Source organism: Stylophora pistillata, chromosome 5 (genome assembly GCF_964205215.1).
Source record: "Stylophora pistillata chromosome 5, jaStyPist1.2, whole genome shotgun sequence".
In the NCBI taxonomy this organism is placed as follows: domain Eukaryota; kingdom Metazoa; phylum Cnidaria; class Anthozoa; order Scleractinia; family Pocilloporidae; genus Stylophora; species Stylophora pistillata.
This window is the reverse complement of record NC_142523.1, coordinates 994,679-1,014,010: the sequence shown is the minus strand read 5'-3', so window position 1 is coordinate 1,014,010 and position 19,332 is coordinate 994,679. Positions and strand designations below refer to the sequence as shown.

At 37.7% G+C, this 19,332-nt stretch overlaps 1 protein-coding gene and 1 pseudogene across 4 annotated transcripts; both read right to left on the bottom strand.

The window, feature by feature from the left end:
* Window positions 1-1,223: 1,223 nt before the first annotated feature.
* Window positions 1,224-3,598, bottom strand: LOC111330787 (DELTA-stichotoxin-Hcr4a pseudogene; annotated as a pseudogene). 2 transcript variants are annotated; one of them, XR_016002111.1, is made up of 3 exons: window positions 3,006-3,598; window positions 2,778-2,831; window positions 1,224-2,192 (listed from the first exon to the last, which is right to left on the bottom strand). The product of XR_016002111.1 is annotated as a DELTA-stichotoxin-Hcr4a pseudogene, transcript variant X1 (transcript). The 2 variants fall into 2 exon arrangements; XR_016002112.1 differs by lacking the exon at window positions 2,778-2,831.
* A 2,199-nt stretch (window positions 3,599-5,797) lies between these two features.
* Window positions 5,798-19,238, bottom strand: LOC111330788 (uncharacterized). Of its 2 annotated transcripts, XM_088762176.1 has the most exons (10): window positions 19,123-19,237; window positions 14,462-14,679; window positions 13,934-13,999; window positions 13,391-13,444; window positions 12,419-12,583; window positions 11,708-11,785; window positions 10,678-10,745; window positions 10,266-10,388; window positions 6,715-9,838; window positions 5,798-6,369 (listed from the first exon to the last, which is right to left on the bottom strand). In XM_088762176.1, the coding sequence occupies exons 3-9, from the start codon at window positions 13,995-13,997 to the stop codon at window positions 6,722-6,724; spliced, it is 3,669 nt and encodes a 1,222-aa protein (XP_088618302.1). In that variant the 5' UTR covers window positions 13,998-13,999; window positions 14,462-14,679; window positions 19,123-19,237; the 3' UTR covers window positions 5,798-6,369; window positions 6,715-6,721. The 2 variants fall into 2 exon arrangements, with proteins under 2 accessions (XP_088618302.1, XP_088618301.1); XM_088762175.1 differs by lacking the exon at window positions 14,462-14,679 and having other exon boundaries at window positions 19,123-19,238.
* Window positions 19,239-19,332: the final 94 nt, after the last annotated feature.

The following is a 19,332-nucleotide window of genomic DNA, read 5'->3' as shown; positions in this document are numbered from 1 at the left end:
CTTACGTTTAAATAACCCAAGAGACTGTGTTGCTTATATCGCGTGGTAGACTGTTCCATAATGTGGCGCCATTGTAGCTAAAGCTGAGGTCATAAGCATTCGTGACAAGGCATTTGACTTTTAATTAATTTGAGTTGTAAGAAGGTTTCTGCTTAATTTCTACGGAAGATTAAAAATATTAGTCAGTGAGACGCGGAAGGAATAACATTCTGAACTTTTCTGAGGAATGAACAAAAAAAACAGAAGTGTTTTGAACAAAAAAACAGAAGTGTTTTGCCTTTTATACCTAAACTAGGTAAACTCATTCAGAAATATAACTTCCCACTCAAATTTTAAGATAACGTTACTGACAAATTTTATTGAAGAAAACACCTCGATAGAGCATTTTAAGATCAGTAGGACGTTTAAGTGCAATTTTAGTATTATGAATTTTTATATTTAGAAGGATTTGTTGGGGGCAGTTATGTAAACTACCGGGTAACCGGTAATAATGTATTTTACCCTCAGTAAATAAAGTGTTGTCGCTGTTGTTCTTGTTGTTATTTTGCGAAGTCACCCATCCTTCGTGGGAAACAGTTGTGTTATTTTGGTAAATTTCACATGACCGCAGTGTCTCAGGTTGGTGCGTGACTCAATGCGTGACTGAATTTTAAAAATTATGATAGTTATTTTAAACATCCCCCCGGCACGACACTTATGTATGTTGCGAGAAACTGCAATTCAATTGCTCCAGTATGACTGTGGTAAAAAGTATATGTAATCACATGGACCCGTGGATAATTTTAATGCATACAGAAGTCACCTAATATAACTATCACAACATTGTTCATAATAAAACTTCGAAAATGTACACAATGGGACGAATTGTCTCTTTTTCTTCTCACCTTTGTCATCTCCTGATTATTTCAAAATCTTTTTTGTCGCCTCAATGGAGAGATTTTTCAGAAACGTTGACTAACAGAGCGGGAATGCGTTCATTGACCCAAGTTCTTTCTTCTAATTAATCTAGTTAAGCAATAAGGCAACTTTCCAGGCTATTATGCACTTATTTATTCATAGAATTCATAGACGCTTCACACAACTTTTTTCACGACTAAAAAAGAGAGTTGATCCTAACTGTAACCACTTTGGTTGTGGCTATTGGCGGGGGATAAATTCCACAGGTTGCGAATAAAGTTTTGAAAATTTCGGCACCAGTTAGCCAAAACAAAGACTCCTACAAAGAAAATTAAACTGTTTTTTAATAGCACTGTTTTAGCTAAAATTGCGCACAACATTTGTCTTAGCGGGTTACCATTAAGATGCAACAAACTGAAATGCCAAAGAGCGAATTCCGAGTATCTCACTCACTAACAAGCGGAGATATATAACAATAATGGCTTTGATTCCATAACAAAAAAAAAATATCACGCAAAAGCTTATAACTGACCCGCACCAAAGCACCATTATTTGCTAATTCGATCAGATCGAAACACTATGACTCGAGCCTTTAAATGATTCAATCCTTCATACTATTGAGCAGCTTTGTAGCTAAAAATGTTAATTATAACGTCATCAACAGAACTAATTATAACGCCTTAATGCAGTTATTTCATGATTTTAAAACAAATTCAAGCAAGTTCAAATAGTTTCACTTGGAGGACTTGAAGATCTTTACCTCCAGTTTACATTCGCCTGCGCTTGTCATAATCCCCTTTACACGGTAACCATCATCTAGGTGTTTCTCATGCCAGCCGTCATCCCCTTTGAAAGGGTTGTGATTGTAGTACATAGAAGAATACATATCGTGGTCAGCTTCCATCTTACCACGATAAACTTTAGCATCCCACCAATTCCTGTACAAATTGCGGTCGAATGGTACACTGAACATGACTGCCACGGTCTTTTTGTCTTCTGGGATGAAGAAGGTAAGCACCCCTACACTTCCTGTTGCTTCGCCACATCGTTTTGTGGCAGTATACAGAGCTGCTTCCTTGCTTTTCACGAATTCGGGGATCATATTTGAACCAGGTTTACCAGAACGAAAATAGGGACTCATTCCACTCCATTTGTAAGGTGTTTCATTGGCGATTCCAATGGCAATTCCTCGCTTTGTGGGTGGCATTGATTTGAAAACATCGTCCAGAACTTGTTGGCCCAGCTGGTCGGCTGGTATCACTGGATCTGTCATGTTCTCCTTGTACTGAGACCGTCTGTGAACGAAAAAACACAGACCTCATCCTCAAAAGCAAATAAAAAAAAGTTTCAAAGATAAGGGCACTGGCACCCAAAATAAACCCGGAGAATATTGCACATTTTTAGTCCGGAATGTTCAAAACGACATAATTCAGTAGTTTTTGCCATTTGGGAGATAATTGATGACAAGTCTGTTTTGCAGCTAAGCGTGAATCAAGAAAACTATCGCCTGAACTACCAGGTGACCTTTTTTGAAGTAGGACAGAAAAGCAGAAAGCAATAGACTATTAAAATATATAAACAAATCGGACTAGGTGTGTTTGAAACAGACACATCACAAATTTATTCGAAAATCGTAACAAAAAGATCGTTGTCTCGGCTCTTGGTCGGACGGAACACCGAAAATAATCACTAAACTAATCTCGAGATCCTAAGGAACGGCTCTGAAACATAAACACGTCTCGAAACCCTTCGGAACCGTTCTCTAAAACATTCTGCTACTGAACTATGACACGAGGCAATGACTGTTAATTGCGGACAAGATTATTCGACAGTGTCATCAGGTCGAGACAACTACAAAAGTTTTTACGTAATTTCCTTACTACAAGTTCTTGAACACCTTCCGCGCAGTTAATGTAAACAAAGTCTTCTCAATTCTGTTTAAAAGAAACAAATGAACTCCAAGTCGTTACATTTTTAGGCGAACCATCTTTTTCTGCAGGTTGTCAATGTCCTTTTAAGATTGGACCTTGAAAGCTAAGTCTGTTAACTCGATAAGGTTTATCATGTAACAATGATGAATATTTTCGTTCATATTCATAGATACTCACCTTTAAAGAAAGGACGAACGATCTAACCCAAGGCTGTCAGCGAGGGCAATTGACGATTACCACGGAATTGTTTACTTTTATAATGTCATGCTCGATCACGTGACAAGGCGTTTTGGATTCTTTTAAAACGTCTTCCACTTACTTTAACGGAAGATTGTAAAACGTTGAGTCATTAGGAAGCGGAAGGAACGTCATTCCTACCTTTCCTGAGCAATTCAATAGAATGATTACTCGAAGAGGTCATATAAAATTGCTCTGCAAAGTTGCCTTGCTCCAGGCATTGCGGAACAAACAACTGTGTTATTTTCGAAGGTGTAGTCTGATCGTCCGGGTGAGTGTAGTCCTGAGAAGGACTGTTGTCGGTGGTAGAGACTGACGTTTCGACAACCTGTGCGGAAGTCATCATCAGAGTCAAGTGAATGATTGTTGTCAGTAGAATGTTCTTATTCCAGTTCGTGTGAAATGATCTGTTGGTTTTGCCGTGATGTGACTATGATGATGACTTCCGCACAGGTTGTCGAAACGTCAGTCACTACCACCGACAACAGTCCTTCTCAGGACTACACTCATCCGGACGATCAGACTACACCTTCACATGTTACCCCTGGGTTCAAACCATTTACTGTATTGTGTTATTTTCGTTCTCCATAACCTTTAACTTTCTATTGAATTGGTGCGATGAAGCATAAAAAAAATAACATTACTTTGAATGTTGCTGGGCACCCGTGCATAATTAAATAGTTGAGTTATCTGGGAGAAATTAGGTTTTCGAAGTATTCCTGTAGAATTTTCTTTCTGTTATTGTTACTGTAAATATTCCAGGGAGGTTTTAAAATTCATCAATTACTTTCCCCCCCCCCCCTATATTTTATATTGTGTTTATGGACAACACCGTGACATATATTTAGGGTTAATAGCGGAACCACCTTTGTTTTCCCTGTTCATAATGTTTGTTTCGTGACTGCTGTAATATCATGTGATTTTATCTGGTCAGTGCAGTTTTCATTTCTTTTAAAGGGCACCAGTGAGTTTTTCGTCTTGTTATTTTTGGGAAGCAATTGGTTGATATTACATGCAATTTTGCAGCATTTGGCGATGGACCGATAAACATTGGAGTAGAGCCGGCGGATACTTGATACACGAAGGATATGGTTTGATTTCCTCAGTTATTCAGAATCCCGAAACTAGACTACCCACTGACAGCATCTTTGCTTTTTTATAAACGGAGGCTGTAAAATTTATCGAAGGAGCACAAGAAGACTTAAATTAACTAACCATGTTATAATATACATAAATGAAGTGATTAGGATATTGTTGTTTACCGTACAAAAGATAGTTCGGCTGGCGTTTGGTAAACATTTACCCAGATCTACATGGAACAAACTGCTGAAGACTTTCTATTTTAGTTGAAAAAGCATTCAGTTACTTTTCTTATTAATGGAAGAAAAAAAAAATTTTAACGTTATTGAGCGGAAGGAACAACATTCCATGCATAGTCTTCTGCAGTTGAGTAGACTTCAGTGATACACTCAGAAGTCGTGCGTAATTGATATTTTGCAAAGTTACCAAGTTCAAGGTATTTTGCATCAAAAAATTGACTGTCGTTACTTGTTAGCTTTTGATAGAACTTCAATTACGTTCAGAATTGGTGTAAAACAATCAGAGTAAATCCTGAATATAACATTTCCGTTTATCTTGCTGTAGGCTGAATTGTTTTTAGTTGCTGAAGTGTGACAACCAGATCTGTTCAAGACTATTCATTTAGGTATCTACCGAGTTTTTTAAGTGTAGTTTGGTGTAGTGATCTTGCCTTTTCAAGTTGCAGTTCGGTTCCGCAGTCGGCAGAATCGCAAGTAATAGATATTTTCAACTTTTTTGCTGCACTTTGTTCAAGGTATTACTGTTGCGTAGAAATAACTACATAATAACTTGGTTTTTTCGATTGAATTGATCATGTGAGGTTGCCAACTTAGAACGTTTCTAAAGCTGACATTACGAGTGTTGGGGCTAATGCTCGTCATGTCAGCTTCAGAAACTCTTTACATCAGTTTTTCCTTTGCTCTACAGTAACTTTGTTCAAGATATTATATTTGCAAGTTGAAAAATACATAATAACTTGGTTTTATCAAATGAGTTCGAAATGTGAATTGGCCGCGGAAAAAGATTTTCTAAAACTGACGTTTCGAGCGATAGCCAGTCAACAAAAAGGTTTTCCAGCTCAGTAGTGATTGATAAAAAGAGACAAGCCCAAAACGGCCGAAATCACCAAAAACTACAACTCACTCATACGGAGTGAGTAAGTTTTATCGATCTTACGAGTAAAATGTAAAATATTTCGAAATATTTAGTGTTGTAAATCGACACAGAGACTCCTCAATGGGCAAGGCCCATAACATAATTATATATATATATATATGGGTCCTGCATACTGTTGGCATCGGCAATGTCGATGACGTCATGTTTTGTAAAGAATAAAAAAGATGGTAGGTTTTGAGCTCGGTAAAGTAATATAGAAAGATGTTTTTTGTCTTGTAGCGAGCAATACACACGAAACTTTGTTTAATCACTGACGCCCGAGGCTAATGTTATTTTAGTTTGAACCAGGGAGGTGAAGGGAAAACGTTAGTTGAGTTTAAGGAAAAAGAAAACGTGACTTTGGAGATTTGTACAAATTAATCTGTATTTCTAAGTTGGGAAATTATAGAAATAAGATCAGCTCCGATCGAAGAAAAAAGAACACTGTTAAAAGGGTGGATGAAGACTCGTAACTTCTTCGACACAAGAATGCCATCGGTTATTAAAATGATCGTTTAATTACCGTAATTATCTCGAATTTTTGTCTCCATTGCGGAACGCTTATTCAGCGCTGAAAGATAAAAAAAAGTGATTAAGCCATTTTTAACATGTTTCCATATCTAACTGCATGAAATATTTCAATTGGCATGAGAGTAAAAATTTCAAACAAAGTTTAGTTGATTCTTGCGGAGAATGGCTCCTCAGTCGTCATCAGTGATATAAAATAAACTGAAATCAGATTATCAAAAAACTCGTTTTGAAACGAACACGCTAAAAATTGCGTGAATACCGTACATTTCCTGAAAAACCACCTCATTATTAACCAAAACGGCGCTGTCATTTTTAGGAATGTCTATTAACTTCTTAGGATTGTAAACTTAATTCTCCTTTCCTATGCATGCTTTTATCTTAAAATTGCTTTTATCTTAATCATTTAAGTAGCACTAATCTGACAGCACTATAGTCCTTGTGTCTTTCTTCTGAAGATAACTCAAAATATTTCGTCAAGGAGGTAGATACGACGCGCAGTCAAATTAGTCAACCATGCTGAATTGGTCCTGGTCTGAATCTACGGGGAAAGATTAAAGAGCCACCAATGTTAAAATAACTACGAAAGTGCCATGATAATTTCTACTTACTCAGTAAAGACGGTTTTCATAGCGTCAAATTCATCTTCAGCTCTCCATCTTTAGGTTTACTGGCAAAAGCTGACTACATATTCACCACAAGTGAACTCGGTTGAGGAAAAAACTCGTTTTAATTCTGAGTTGGCAATGCTTGATCTCAAGACATTCCCTGTCCAGGAACGTCTCATATGTTCATTTGTAGAATCATCAAACGAAAGCATGCATTTATGTGTGATAATATCAATCTCTATCGTATCGGCAATAATTTTATGTCAGAGTTCACTTACTGCGAAATTAGACGGTGTCATTTTTGGTTAACTCCAATGTCACGTCATCACCAAGAAGGACGAATGGGGCCCAAAACATCATGTCCTTGTATTTTTCAGACTTTTTCATGCATTCCATGGCTCGATGTAGACTTTCACTGGCTTTCTTTCCTTGTAAAAGTTCTCCATAGAAGTGTTTCATGAACTCCAGAGTAGCCTCGTCACCAAGCGCCCACAGTGACACCAACACAGAGCGAGCACCCGCACCCATGAAAGCTCGCGCGATGCCAACCACACCCTCAGCCATTATTGTCCCAGTTGCGCTGTGACAGCAACTTAGCACGACCAGTCTTGCTCGTAGCTTAGCTTGTGACACATCTTTCATGGTCAGTAAGTAATCTTTCTCTTCCGGTTGTTGATTGGTCCGTGTAGGGTTTGGCGCCAAAAAGATCTCACCTGATCCTATTCGACCATGCGCTGCAATGTGCACTAAGGTGACGGAGGAGAGTCGCTTCATCACTTCCACTTTTGTCGCGTTTTCTCCAACAAGGGGATCAGTTCCTAGGATATCTCCAATCATCTCGACTTCTTTTCTTGCGCCTGGTAACTCAGACAGCTTCCTCTCCTTGTAAAGAACTTCACCCAAATATGGATCACCAACGAGCAGTGCACCTGTCTTACAGTGGAAATCTGCTGGGCAATCGCTGATCAGTTTCAAAGTGGTCAGGGATGGAGTCATTCGGATCCGGAGAGAGTCGCACAGATGTTTTGATTCGGAGTCCAGCAATGCAGCATAGGGGACCAACCACAATGGACCTTCGGGAGCCAAGCAGATCTCATTTCCTTCCACGAGATCTTCGATTGGCGCAATGACGATCTCGTAGAGTTTCTTCAATATGTCTTCCGGGGAAGGATTACTGTAAAGAAAATCGTTTTTGCCTCTTTGATCGCACGTCTCAAAGTACGAACGGTCTTCATCTTTGACATGAACTTTCATTCCAATTTTTCCGAGAACCATTTCAATGAAAATGGTAACCTCCTCCTTTGAAATATAATTATTAACTCGGTTTGCTCTAAATGTCACTTCTTTGCCATTCTGAACAACCCAGTAGAAAATAGTTCCATGGTCAACTGCTATAAAGACTGTATTTGGTGGAAGGCAACTCAAGAGGGTAATTGTAGATTTCTGTGGAGAGAATGACTGGCAGTGTTCTTCTTCATACCCATACTTTAATTCTAGGAGATCTCTCAGAGCTTCTGCACGACCTTGTTCAGCGGTGTGAAGAGCCAGAACCTCTTCGCCTAGTTTTAAATGTAGCTGCCACAATGGAGTATATGAATCCACACTCGTATCACGGAAGCTAATCTTCCACTCCTCTTTAGATTGAAAATTTGCCCTGATCTCGTGAAGCATAAGTAAACTAGAGTGAAAGCAATTGAAAGCCTCGTGGAGATTTCCTCTGGTACACAGCGTTTCACCGAGACCTAGTAATGATTTAGCTGCTGAAAGTTTATCCCCCACTTCTTTTGTAATATTTGAAGCGCGTACAAAGTACTCGACGGCTGTTTCAGTGTTTCCTAAACGATGCTTTAAAAGACCGAGATTGCAAAAAATTTTACCTTCAATATTTTTGTTTCCCTCTTCTTTTGCGATGTTTAGAGAAAGTTCGTAATACTCGATGGCTTTTTGAAATTCTCGTAAATTTCTATGAACAATGCCGATATTGAAATAAATATCACGATCTGCACCTTTGTCTCCCACTTCTTTTGTGATGTTTAGGGCACGTCCATAAAACTTGATGGCTTCCCGAGATTTTCCTGATCTGTCACTAATAACGCCGAGATTACCATAAACTTTTTCTTCTAAACTTTTTTTTCCTAATTCTTCTGCGATCTTTAGGGCATGCTCTAGATACTTAGTGGCTGTTTGAAACTGTCCTAACTCCTCATAAGTTTTGCCGAGATTGCAGTAACTGGTACCTTCTAAATCTTTGTCTCCCACTTCTTTTGCGATGATTAGAGAAAGTTCATAATACTCGATGGCTGTTTGAAATTGTCCTAATTCTTCATAAGCATTGCCGAGATTGCCATAACTGTTACCTTCTCCAACTCTGTCTCCCACCTCTTTGTGTATGTTTAGATTATGTTCATAATACTCGATGGCTGTTTGAAATTGTCCTAATTCTTCATAAGCATTGCCGAGATTGCCATAACTGTTACCTTCTCCAACTCTGTCTCCCACCTCTTTGTGTATGTTTAGATTATGTTCATAATACTTGATGGCTGTTTGAAAATTTCCTAAACTGTGATAAGCATTGCCAAGATTGCAATAACTTTTAACTTCTACATCTTTGTTTCCCACGTCTTTGGCGATGTTTAGAGCATGTTCATTATATTTGATGGCTGTTTGAAATTGTCCTAATCTGTTATAAGCAAAGCCGAGATTACAATAGCTTTTAGCTACTACCACTTTGTTTCTCACTTCTTTTGCGATGTTTAGAGCATGTTTATAACACTTGATGGCTGTTTGAGATTCTCCTAAGCTTCCATAAGCATTGCCGAGATTGCAATAACTTTTACCTTCTCTATCTTTGTCTCCCACTTCTTTTGCGACGTCTAGAGAAAGTTCATGATACTTGATGGCTGTTTGAAATTGTTCTAATTCGTGATAAGCATTGCCGAGACTGGAATAACTTTTACCTTCTCCAGCTTTGTTTCTCACTTCTTTTGCGATGTTTAGAGCATGTTCATGATACATGATGGCTGTTTGAATTTGTCCTAAGCCTTCATAACCATAGCCGAGACTGGAATAACTTTCCCCTTCTAAATCTATGTCTCCCACTTCTTTTGCGATGTTTAAAGAAAGTTCATGACACTTGATGGCTGTTTGAAATTGTTCTAATCTTCCATAAGCATTACCGAGATTGAAATAACGTTTACCTACTACCTCTATGTTTCCCACCTCTTTTTCGATGATTAGAGCATGTTCATGATACTTGATGGCTGTTTGAATTTGTCCTAATCCTTCATAAGCATTGCCGAGCAATTCACAAAATTTACGTTCTTGAGCTTTGTCTCCCGTTTTTTCAGCAATTGATAGAAGTAGCTCAAGGTACTCCAAGGGGCTATGGTGGCATATGAACACCTAGGGTTAGGAATTTGTATCATTTAGAGCAGCATGCAAGGCCAACGCGAGAAGTATGCAAAAGTCATAAACATTGTGGATGTCCGGTTTGTTAGTTTTATGAAAGTTGTGTTGTTTCCTTGACTCTAATGGTGAAGCCCTTGGGTAGCTGCCATCTGCTCACCTCACAATATGTTTTCTATAAAGGTTACTTGAGTAAATAAATTACTCATTTTATTTTCATCAAAATTTGTAAATTGTAATATTCGCAGACCTGATTACAAATGGGAAGACAAACTGTGGTGGAACCTAAAACTTAGCACTGAACACATGAACCTTGAAATGGAAGCTGGTGTAATGATATTTGTTCCTCTGTTTTGGCCTCGTGTGGCTTTATCAACATGCATTACCATAGAAAAAAACCATATATAATATTTTCAATACTAACTTGTATCGCTGTAGCGTGGTTATGAATTTTTCCTTCTCTTTCATGCGTTTCTTGCGAGCCCTCTAGTGACTCAACAGCACATTTTGTCAAAACTTCCGCAAAGGTTTTCCTGCTGCAATCAATCTTTATGAAGGTCAAGGTTGAAGAACTTGAAATCCTGGGGCTGACTACTTGGGAGACGGTTAGTGATAGCACTCTAACTAATCCAAGACTCTAAGTTACACATTGCCTTGATTTCACTTGTCTAATTGCGTATTTTAAAGCTTAAGTCGTTCGCAGTTTCTTCTTTGATTTATGATCAAAACTGAAGGGAACAGAACATAAAAAGTAATCCTATCTGGTGGGCATAAAAGACAAAAAACAAGAAAAAAATGTGGAAACTATAGATTAATTCTATTTCCTTAAAGGATACCATACGTCCCCCGACACATAAGAGTTTTGCTTCTCCAAACAGCTTTAGTTTTACACAAGCAGAAGCTCCTAAAAGGAAAATGTTGACAAAGGGTAGGTCTACTCAGTTGAAAAAACTTTGAAACTTATTAAAGAAAGAAAATAACAACAACTCTTGGCTATGTAACATTCGACTGCTTTCTAAGTCAAAGGTGTAGTTACAGTTCTAATTCAAATCATATTATTTCGTACCATCAACCAAAAGAACTCTCCGGCTGAATATATGAAAATCATATAATATGTGTACTGTGGTCAAAGAAATGAATACAAAAGCGATCATCGCAGTAATGAACACTACTTAAGCAATAGTGAAAATAAGGCCTGAAAAAATTTCAGGCTTGTGAGGGGTTTGAACCCATGAACCCTGCGGTACCGGTGCAGTGCTCTACCAACTAAGCTAACAAGCCAACTGGGAGCTGGTTATATAAGGCTTTAGCTACTCTAAATTCGAGGTTAAATAAAGTATAGGCATGTATGGATGTATATGGTCATCATGTTTGTTCGTAATAAACTCGCGAAGAGATGAATCAATAACTGTGAATATATGAAAAATCATATACATGAACTGAGGTATTACTGATATCATATCGCGGCAGATACAGTCACATGCCCTCGTAATAAAGGCAAGAGAACAATAGAGGATCAGGTCACAGCCAAGGCGGAAACTAACTGAGAAATACTGCATCAACAAAGTGAGAGACCCGACCATAGAGCCTGGCTTTTTCCATGCTAGAGAAGCTACTCATTGTGGAAAAGCTTTGTGATTCCTTGATTTAATTCGCTCGTGTAGCATTCCATGGATTTAGCCAACAGATTTCATGCAGGTACACGCGGCACGCTTCACGGAGATAATTTTTTTATTAAAATTCTTATCCTTTCTAATCTCCAGAAATGTCTGGGGATGTCTGCGACATACACCCATTTAGACAGGGAGCATACCATGCCATGAGCTAAAGTAACACAACTCGCCACCAGCTACGAAAAAAACCTACCCCGTTCTATAGCTTTTATGAGTGTTGGCTCCAGTCGAAGAGCAAGCTTTGCATCTGCCAGTGTTTCTCGGTAATTTCCTTAGAAAAAAAATTTAAATTCAATTCGTTGTTTAATGTAAAGAATATTAAAAAGAGAGAGTCGACCGCTAGCTTACAAAGCAGCCCGTATAAATGATATTCAATTTCCAACACCTCTACCCGTCCTATATTAATCTACAAGGGGTAGAGCTTGCAATGATGTTGTTCTCTTTAAAAGCTGGCTCGAAATGTTTGAACTGCAAGAGTAATGATTTTTGTTCAAACTCTCCTCTATGGAGCTTTTTGGGCTGAAATATTTGTAATCAATCTATCTTTTTCCTCTTATTGATTAAAGAAGAAGCCATGATTTTCCAGCTCTTGGTCTTGACCCGCTATTTCTCTTGCATATGGGGGGATTCCGACAGCATTTTAGTTACTATATATAGTTACTATTCTCAAACAAGGAGGACCCAAAATCATCAGATTCAATGAGTGACCTTGGAAATCGAAATGGTACAAAATTGCTTGTTCAGTTAAAAAAACAGCCGATTGTAAGAATGCAGTAAAAACTAGTAAAGTGATCCTTGTGACCCAACTGTATACGTTAATGTTGTCATGGAGACAAAGTAGCCATGAGACACAGTCATAACATCCTAAATGAAAGCAAAAATGATATAGGAAAAACATTCTTACCCATATGGAAATGAGCTGCTGCCCTGTTGCTGTATAGTTTGGCGATAAGTCGGGTATCTTTGCACTCCACGTGAATGCCTTGCGTGTAAAAATGGACTGCGCATGTGTAATCCTTTTCTTGTTTGTAAGCTTCGTTGCCTTTCTCGAAAAAAACTTTTGCTTTCGCTAAACAGTGAATGAGATTGAGGAAAAATATCTTAATTTCTTATCATCGAAAAAAAGAGGAGTGATCTCTATTTTGTGGAGCTCCGTCTTTAATGAGATCTGTGGAAAATGTTCTGCCAGATCATAATGAAATTAGTGTAGCTAAATTCGAAATCACAGACCTGAAGCAAAATATCAGCTAAGGAGTATAATTGGTTACAATATGGACAATTTTGAATGCTGCTGCTTAATTGGAAAGTGCAGCAGACCTGTAAATCTTTAAAGCTTTTCTTTGTTCTCTCTAAATTATCTCCATGATAGCAACAAGCTATCTACGACGCCATTATTCGGTCTCGTATTTTCTGTTTATTTCATTCTATTGGCGGGTGATATACATTTCATTCTTAAAGTTTTCACAAATATTTGCACCCGTAAATAATTTCTTGAAACTGAAAAAATTTAGCTCCGTAAAACTGACTGGCGTGTCTAATCAATAAAGAGGAAACAATGAAATAGGCGCAAATATGACTCTGAGTAAAACAAATGAATTTGTAAATTAATATTTAGGTTCCCCGTTTTATTATGGACTTCCTACCACTTCATTCCGACTCTCGTGAGAAAGTTAATCAAATGTGGCCATGTTAAAGGACCCCACAGGCAGGAAGCAATTTCATGAAGGTTGGCTAATAATGATTAAAAGCAGGCTTCAATTATAAAAGAATAACTAACGCTGCCGTTTGTTGGACTGGACTTGATGAAGTAGGAACCGCAGGATTCATTTTGAGTCTCATTACTTCGCCACCACTGAGAAAGAGTGAAAATTCTTACCTCTCAAAGTGGCATCGTCGAGTCTCTCTTTATCTTCGGAATCCTCTGCCATATCTTCAATTAACATATATGATAAAAGCATTTTAGTCCGCTGTCAAATCGTTTTTCAAGTTATCAGCTTCGATAGTTAAGATTTCATGGCGGAACTCGCAGCGTCACAGTGTAGCCCCATACTTATAGAAAATGGTAAGAAAACAGAAACCCATCGAGCTGAAAAAAGTTGATCAAACGACCAAAATTTGATAGGTTATAACCGTACGCCTGTATATACAAGGTGCTACTTTTAGCAAGCCCGACTAACTGCATTGGGGGCTCGAAACCAGCGAGGGAAACGGAGATAGTAAAACGCACGCAAGAATTGCTGCTGTCCGATGTTTCCGGGAAATTCTGAGCAAAGGGTCTTTTCAACACTCTCTTAGTGTCAAGATGAGGTTATCCAATCACGGAAAAGTCACCTTTGTACAACATGTAAAAAATGTACAAGATTTCGTGATTTAAACAGTCGAATTTGTTGAATTTGTGAGCAGGGCCCTTCTTTCTTACCATTAGATGTGCTTTCATCACAATCAAGTTTTACTCCAGTTACTGGTGTGAATCCCTCCGCCATAACTGAAAAATGAAAAAAAAAAAAAGGACTCAGAGAGAAAGTTTATGTCTGACTACTATATCAAACTACAACTTTATGCAGTTAGTTTTACAGATGTAAAATGGCTACGATAACCTTGTTTTACATTCATCGAACATACGTGGAAAACATAGAGGTCACTTTGTAGATTGTTTTGAAATCCTGGGATTGTTCTTTAAATTCAGAGTGGCTTTATAATTTATATTTGACCGACTCGATGGTGGTTGAAACAAATTGATTTCTTTTAGTGATACGCTGATCGGTCTAAAAACAATAACTGAACCTTCTTGCCCGAAAACTACAAAGAATGAGTATAAATGTTCTATATTTTGGGTATGCTAGATGCCTTTTGCATTAAATTGCCATCGGTCTAAACCAAATAATTAAAAAAAAAAGCCGTGCATACTTTCGTTACGTGCCACGTCAAACAATTGCATTCAACCCACCTGATGCGCTTTGCCGCCTTCACCAAGAAAAATGACTTTGGAAATAAGTGTCCTTTCGATCAAAAAGCGTTCAACTATTCTGCTGTAACTGCAGACTCCGTCAAGCGCAAGAGGAGTTTGAACTCCCCTTCCACTCGACTCAAAAAGCCGTGAACAAAAATTAAAGGAAGGTCAACAACGTCTCTATGGGAAATTACTCTTTCAATGATTTCTGATTCCTGAAATGAATAAATAAATTTTCAGTGAAAAATCGTCACGTTGTGTTTCCATTCTAGGGAATGTTAATTAGGTAATGAGCCAAAGTGCACGACTGACTTGCAAACGTTCCATCGCATTCTCTTTTTGTATAAATAAATAAATTATAACTCAACTTCTATGAGGATACGGGGATTTTTCTCGGGGGTATCTCCGTGCAATCGTGCGGTTTCTATGACGCATTTAGGAAAGTGAAATGCAGTACTCTGCCACTACATGATTTTCAAATTTGTTAGCCTTAAAAATATAGGGGTTAAAAGTTACAAAGTGACGCAGGAAAATTATTGTGATTACATTTGAGCTTAATGTACCGTTATTTGAAGAAGATTGGATCGAAAATGAGATAGAATACAACTCTGGCCGAGATTTTTTTTCTTTCCCTTTCATCTGGTATGTCGTTCAAAATAAGTTCATTTTCGAAAGTGGCCTCGGTGTTCCAAAATAAGACAATTAATACAGAGTACTTTTTTCTTTGTTTTAATGAAAATCAGACAGCTAGGAGAATACCAATTTAGAATGAATACTGTGTTATTGCCGGGTTGTTGCATCTATCATTAGACTGATGATGTCCAATGAACGCAGTCCTCTCAATCCAGTTTCGTACTCGTGAAGACGGAAAGCACTGTGTTATAAGATCGAACATTGACTACAGAGCAGATACCAAGAGATTAAATTTGTCCAATTTGAAAATACTTGACGAAACGGCAAAAGCATGCGCCATTAAAAGATGACGCAACACATACAAACATGTAAATCACGTCGCAACTTTGCATCGAAGTACCCGGACGGTGTACAAACAATGTAGAACCATAAAGGTCAATTGGGTTGGCGCGCACGATACCAATTCAGACAAGGGTCAAAGAGCCGGACGAACACCGTTTATTTTTGACATTCTCGGCGGAATTACCAGTTAAAATATAAACAGTTTGTATCAAAGAAAGTACTAAAATCAAGAATCCAGCCAAAATCTAAGACATACCGTATACCTTCGTTTGAAATATATAAATTTCCTCATTTGAGTGTCACTCTCTTTGACCATAAACTCTTCTACAACCTAATTGTCTTTCGACAACCTCATTTGACTGAGCTGCGCGCGAAAATTCAAAGCTATTTCTTTTACGTGTTTGTCGTTTCATGGTAGTTTTTCGGAAATTTTTTGGGAGCTTTTTTTTGCCCTAAACAGTTTATTCAAACGTACTAACGACTGAACAGCGATTTCGAATTGCCTTGTTTTGCTTTCGTCGTTTGTCATTCATGTGAAGCCGTTTGGCGTGACTAGAAATAATTTCCCACACTCACATGACACATAGTAGAAATGTAACGAATATTTAGCCAACCCTTGTCTATTCGCTTTATTATCTCAGCCACCGAATCTTGTTTTTCCCTATTAATTTGATTTATAGACGGGGAAATCATAGGGAAATTGTGACTTGTAAAAGTGACTTCTAACTCACGCTCTCAGGAAGTGGTATGTCTTAGAAACTTGTACAGTGATTCATTATTACAATAAAAGAAAAACGCTTCCTCTCATGAAATGAATGCTCACTTAGAATGCCGATAAGTAACTTGCCTTGCCGCCTGAGTCAAAGGTGATGACCAAATTATTTTAAAACTGACTGTTGTTACAACCAGGGCCGGGAATGGCTCAATCTAACGCGAGCGGATTCAACATTATAAGGAACGGAGTTCAAAGTCCCAAGACGACGGAAAGCAAAAAGTAACTCTTCTAAAAATGATCAATGATTTTTGAAATGGAAAAGGAAACATCATAACGTCACGCCATGATCTCATAGTCAACTATGTTTGTAAGACAATATATTTATTTCAACCTTTAATTTATTTACATGCTCTGCATATTTTGTTTTTTTCTTTCCGCAAGCGTTTTAACATTTGCAATTAAAGTATTTCTGGTCTAATTTTCTCCCTTATTCTATGTCCAAGTGGTTTTCGTGATTTTCTGCCGGCAGCTCATTGTCAGTTTCACATTGTTATTTGGTTGTGACACATTCAGTAGCCGAGGAAACTGAAACTCAACCGCAATCTAACCAAATCAGTTTACCAGCCTAAGGCTCTAACAGTTTACAAAATCTTTCAAAATTAATTTTAAATCTCGCCAGTCTCGATCTGTGCGCTTTGTGATTGATCAATTGAGCGGAAAGTACGGCTCAGTAAAATTCGGTGTGTGGCAGTTCTTCTTTATTTTTTGCCAATTTTTTTTTATTTCCTACCAGGGAAATTTATTTGCCGAAGTCGATAGGGCCGCTCACTAAGATTAGAACGTGCGTTTTCTTTTTGGCCAATTCTTAATTTATATTTTCTTGGTAAAATATCATTTTCGATCCTTTATTTTGATCAAACTGTGTGTTCAAATGTGCTAAAAATGAAATAACGATCTTCTTTACTTTTGGACGTATTTCATTCACTTGAAGATGTTTCGAATGACAAGAAATTGTCAAAATACAATCATGTGAGTCAGTTTGAAAATTGGATCTAGTTACGCGCGGGCTGAGCAGCGATTGTTCTGAATGCCATGGTCCATAATTCGAATGAAGCACGTGTTGATTCGGATGAAAACTCTATTTTGTTCTGAGTTTGTATTTTTGTCAGAGTCATCAAAAACGATTATAAGAAAAATTATTAACATCATTGCTTGGTCCCGAATCTGAACCTTATCAAGAGTTACAAGTGAAAAAAAAAATCCTTATGTTTTCCTTATGAGTCACAAGAAGAAAAAACTATTTGAACTAATACAAGACGAAAGGTGGAGGCCGAATGACATCAGTAGGCTAAATATTTTTTTTTCCAAAAAGTGATCCCTAATTCCTAAGATGTAAAAGAAAATGTTAAATTTAATACTTGCGTCATGTATTCAGTTTCTTTTGCAAAACTCACGCACTCAGGAGGTGGTATATCTTCGAAACTTGTTCAGTGATTCATTATTGAAACAAAATAAAAAAAAAGACTTCCTCTAATGAATAGAACACTCACCTAAAATGCCGATATGTAACTTGCCTTGCCGCCTGAGCCAAAGGTGATGACCGAATTATTTTAAAACTAACTGTCCTCATAATCAGAACCAGGAATGGCTCAATCTAAAGCAAGCGAATTCAAATCCTGTAAGGAACGGAGTTCAAAGTCCCAGGACTACAGAAGACGAAAAGAAACTGTTCTTAAAATGATCAATGATTTTTGAAAGGGAAAAGGAAACGTCATAACGTCACGCCATGATCTCATAGTCAACTATGTTTGTAAGACAATATATTTACTTCAACCTTCAGTTTTTTTACGTGCTCTGCATATTTTGTTTTTCTTTTTTTTCTTCGCAAGCTTTCTAACTCTTGCATTTAAAGTATCTCTGGTCTAATTTTCTCCTTTATCCTATGTCCAAGTGGTTTTCGTGATTTTCCGCCGGCAGCTCATTGCAATACACATTATTATTTGGTTGTGACACATTAGCCGAAGAAACTGAAACTCAACCGCAATCTAACCAAATCAGTTTACCAGCCTAAGGCTCCAACAGTTTACAAAATCTTTCAAAATTAATTTTAATTTAACTCTCACTCAGTCCCGATCTGTGCTTTGTGACAGAACGGCTCAGTAAAATTCGGGTGTGTGTGGCAGTTCTTTTTTATTTATTGTCAGTTTTTTAAAATTTTTTTCTCGAAAAATCTATTTGCCGTAGTCGATAGGGTCGCTCATTAAAATTGGACGTATTTCATTTATTTGATGCTGTTCCGAATGACAAAAAATTGTCAAAATACAATCATGTGAGTCAGTTTGAAAATTGGATCGAGTTACGCGGGCTGAACAGCGATTTTTATGAATGCCATGGTCCATAATTTGAATAGAGCACGTGTTGATTCGGATGAAAACTCTATTTTGTTTTGATTTTGTATTTTCGTCAGTCATCAAAATCGATTATAAGAAAAATTATTAACATGATAGCTTAGCCCCGAATCTGAACCTTATCAAGAGTTACCGGTGAAAAAAAAATTACTTACGATTTCCTTATGAATAACAAGAAGAAAAAACAATTTGAAGCAATATGAATTTTTTGGTATATTTAAATGAGTTCTAAAAAAAAAAAAATCACGTCACAAAAAAACCGGCATCCGAAGTCAACGAAGGGTTTGAGACTCCGCCGAAAAGGGTACCGCGCGCCCGTTGGGAACTCTGTCTTGGTACGAATGCCCCATGTCGTGACGTAGCTGCTTTTCCTGTACCTCGTTTTGCCGTATTGATTTGATTCATGGACGGTGAAATCAAAGGGAAATTACTACGTCCACGACTTGCAAAACCCACCCGCTCAGGAGGTGGTACGTCTTCGAAACTTGCGCAGTGATTCATTTTTACAATACTAATAATAACAATAATAATAAAATTCCTCTAATGAACAGAATACTCACCTAAAATGCCCATAAGCTTGAACTTGCCTTGCCGCCTGAATCAAAGGGGATGACCAAATTATTTTAAAACCGACTGCTCTCGCAATCAGAACCGGGAATGGCTTAATCTAACGCAGGCGAATTCAAGCCTTATAAGTCCCACGACGACAGAAAGCGAAAAGAAACTCTTCTAAAAATAAAAGATAATGTTTGAAATGGAAAAGGAAACAT

Bases quoted from the DNA above. Each gene is read 5' to 3' on its own strand.
- LOC111330788 (XM_088762175.1), bottom strand. The intron at 10,389-10,677 runs GTATCCTTTAAG...ACCTTCATAAAG, and splicing joins TATGTGTCGGGGGACGTATG to ATTGATTGCAGCAGGAAAAC. The intron at 9,839-10,265 runs GTTAGTATTGAA...TCCTAACCCTAG, and splicing joins ACCACGCTACAGCGATACAA to GTGTTCATATGCCACCATAG.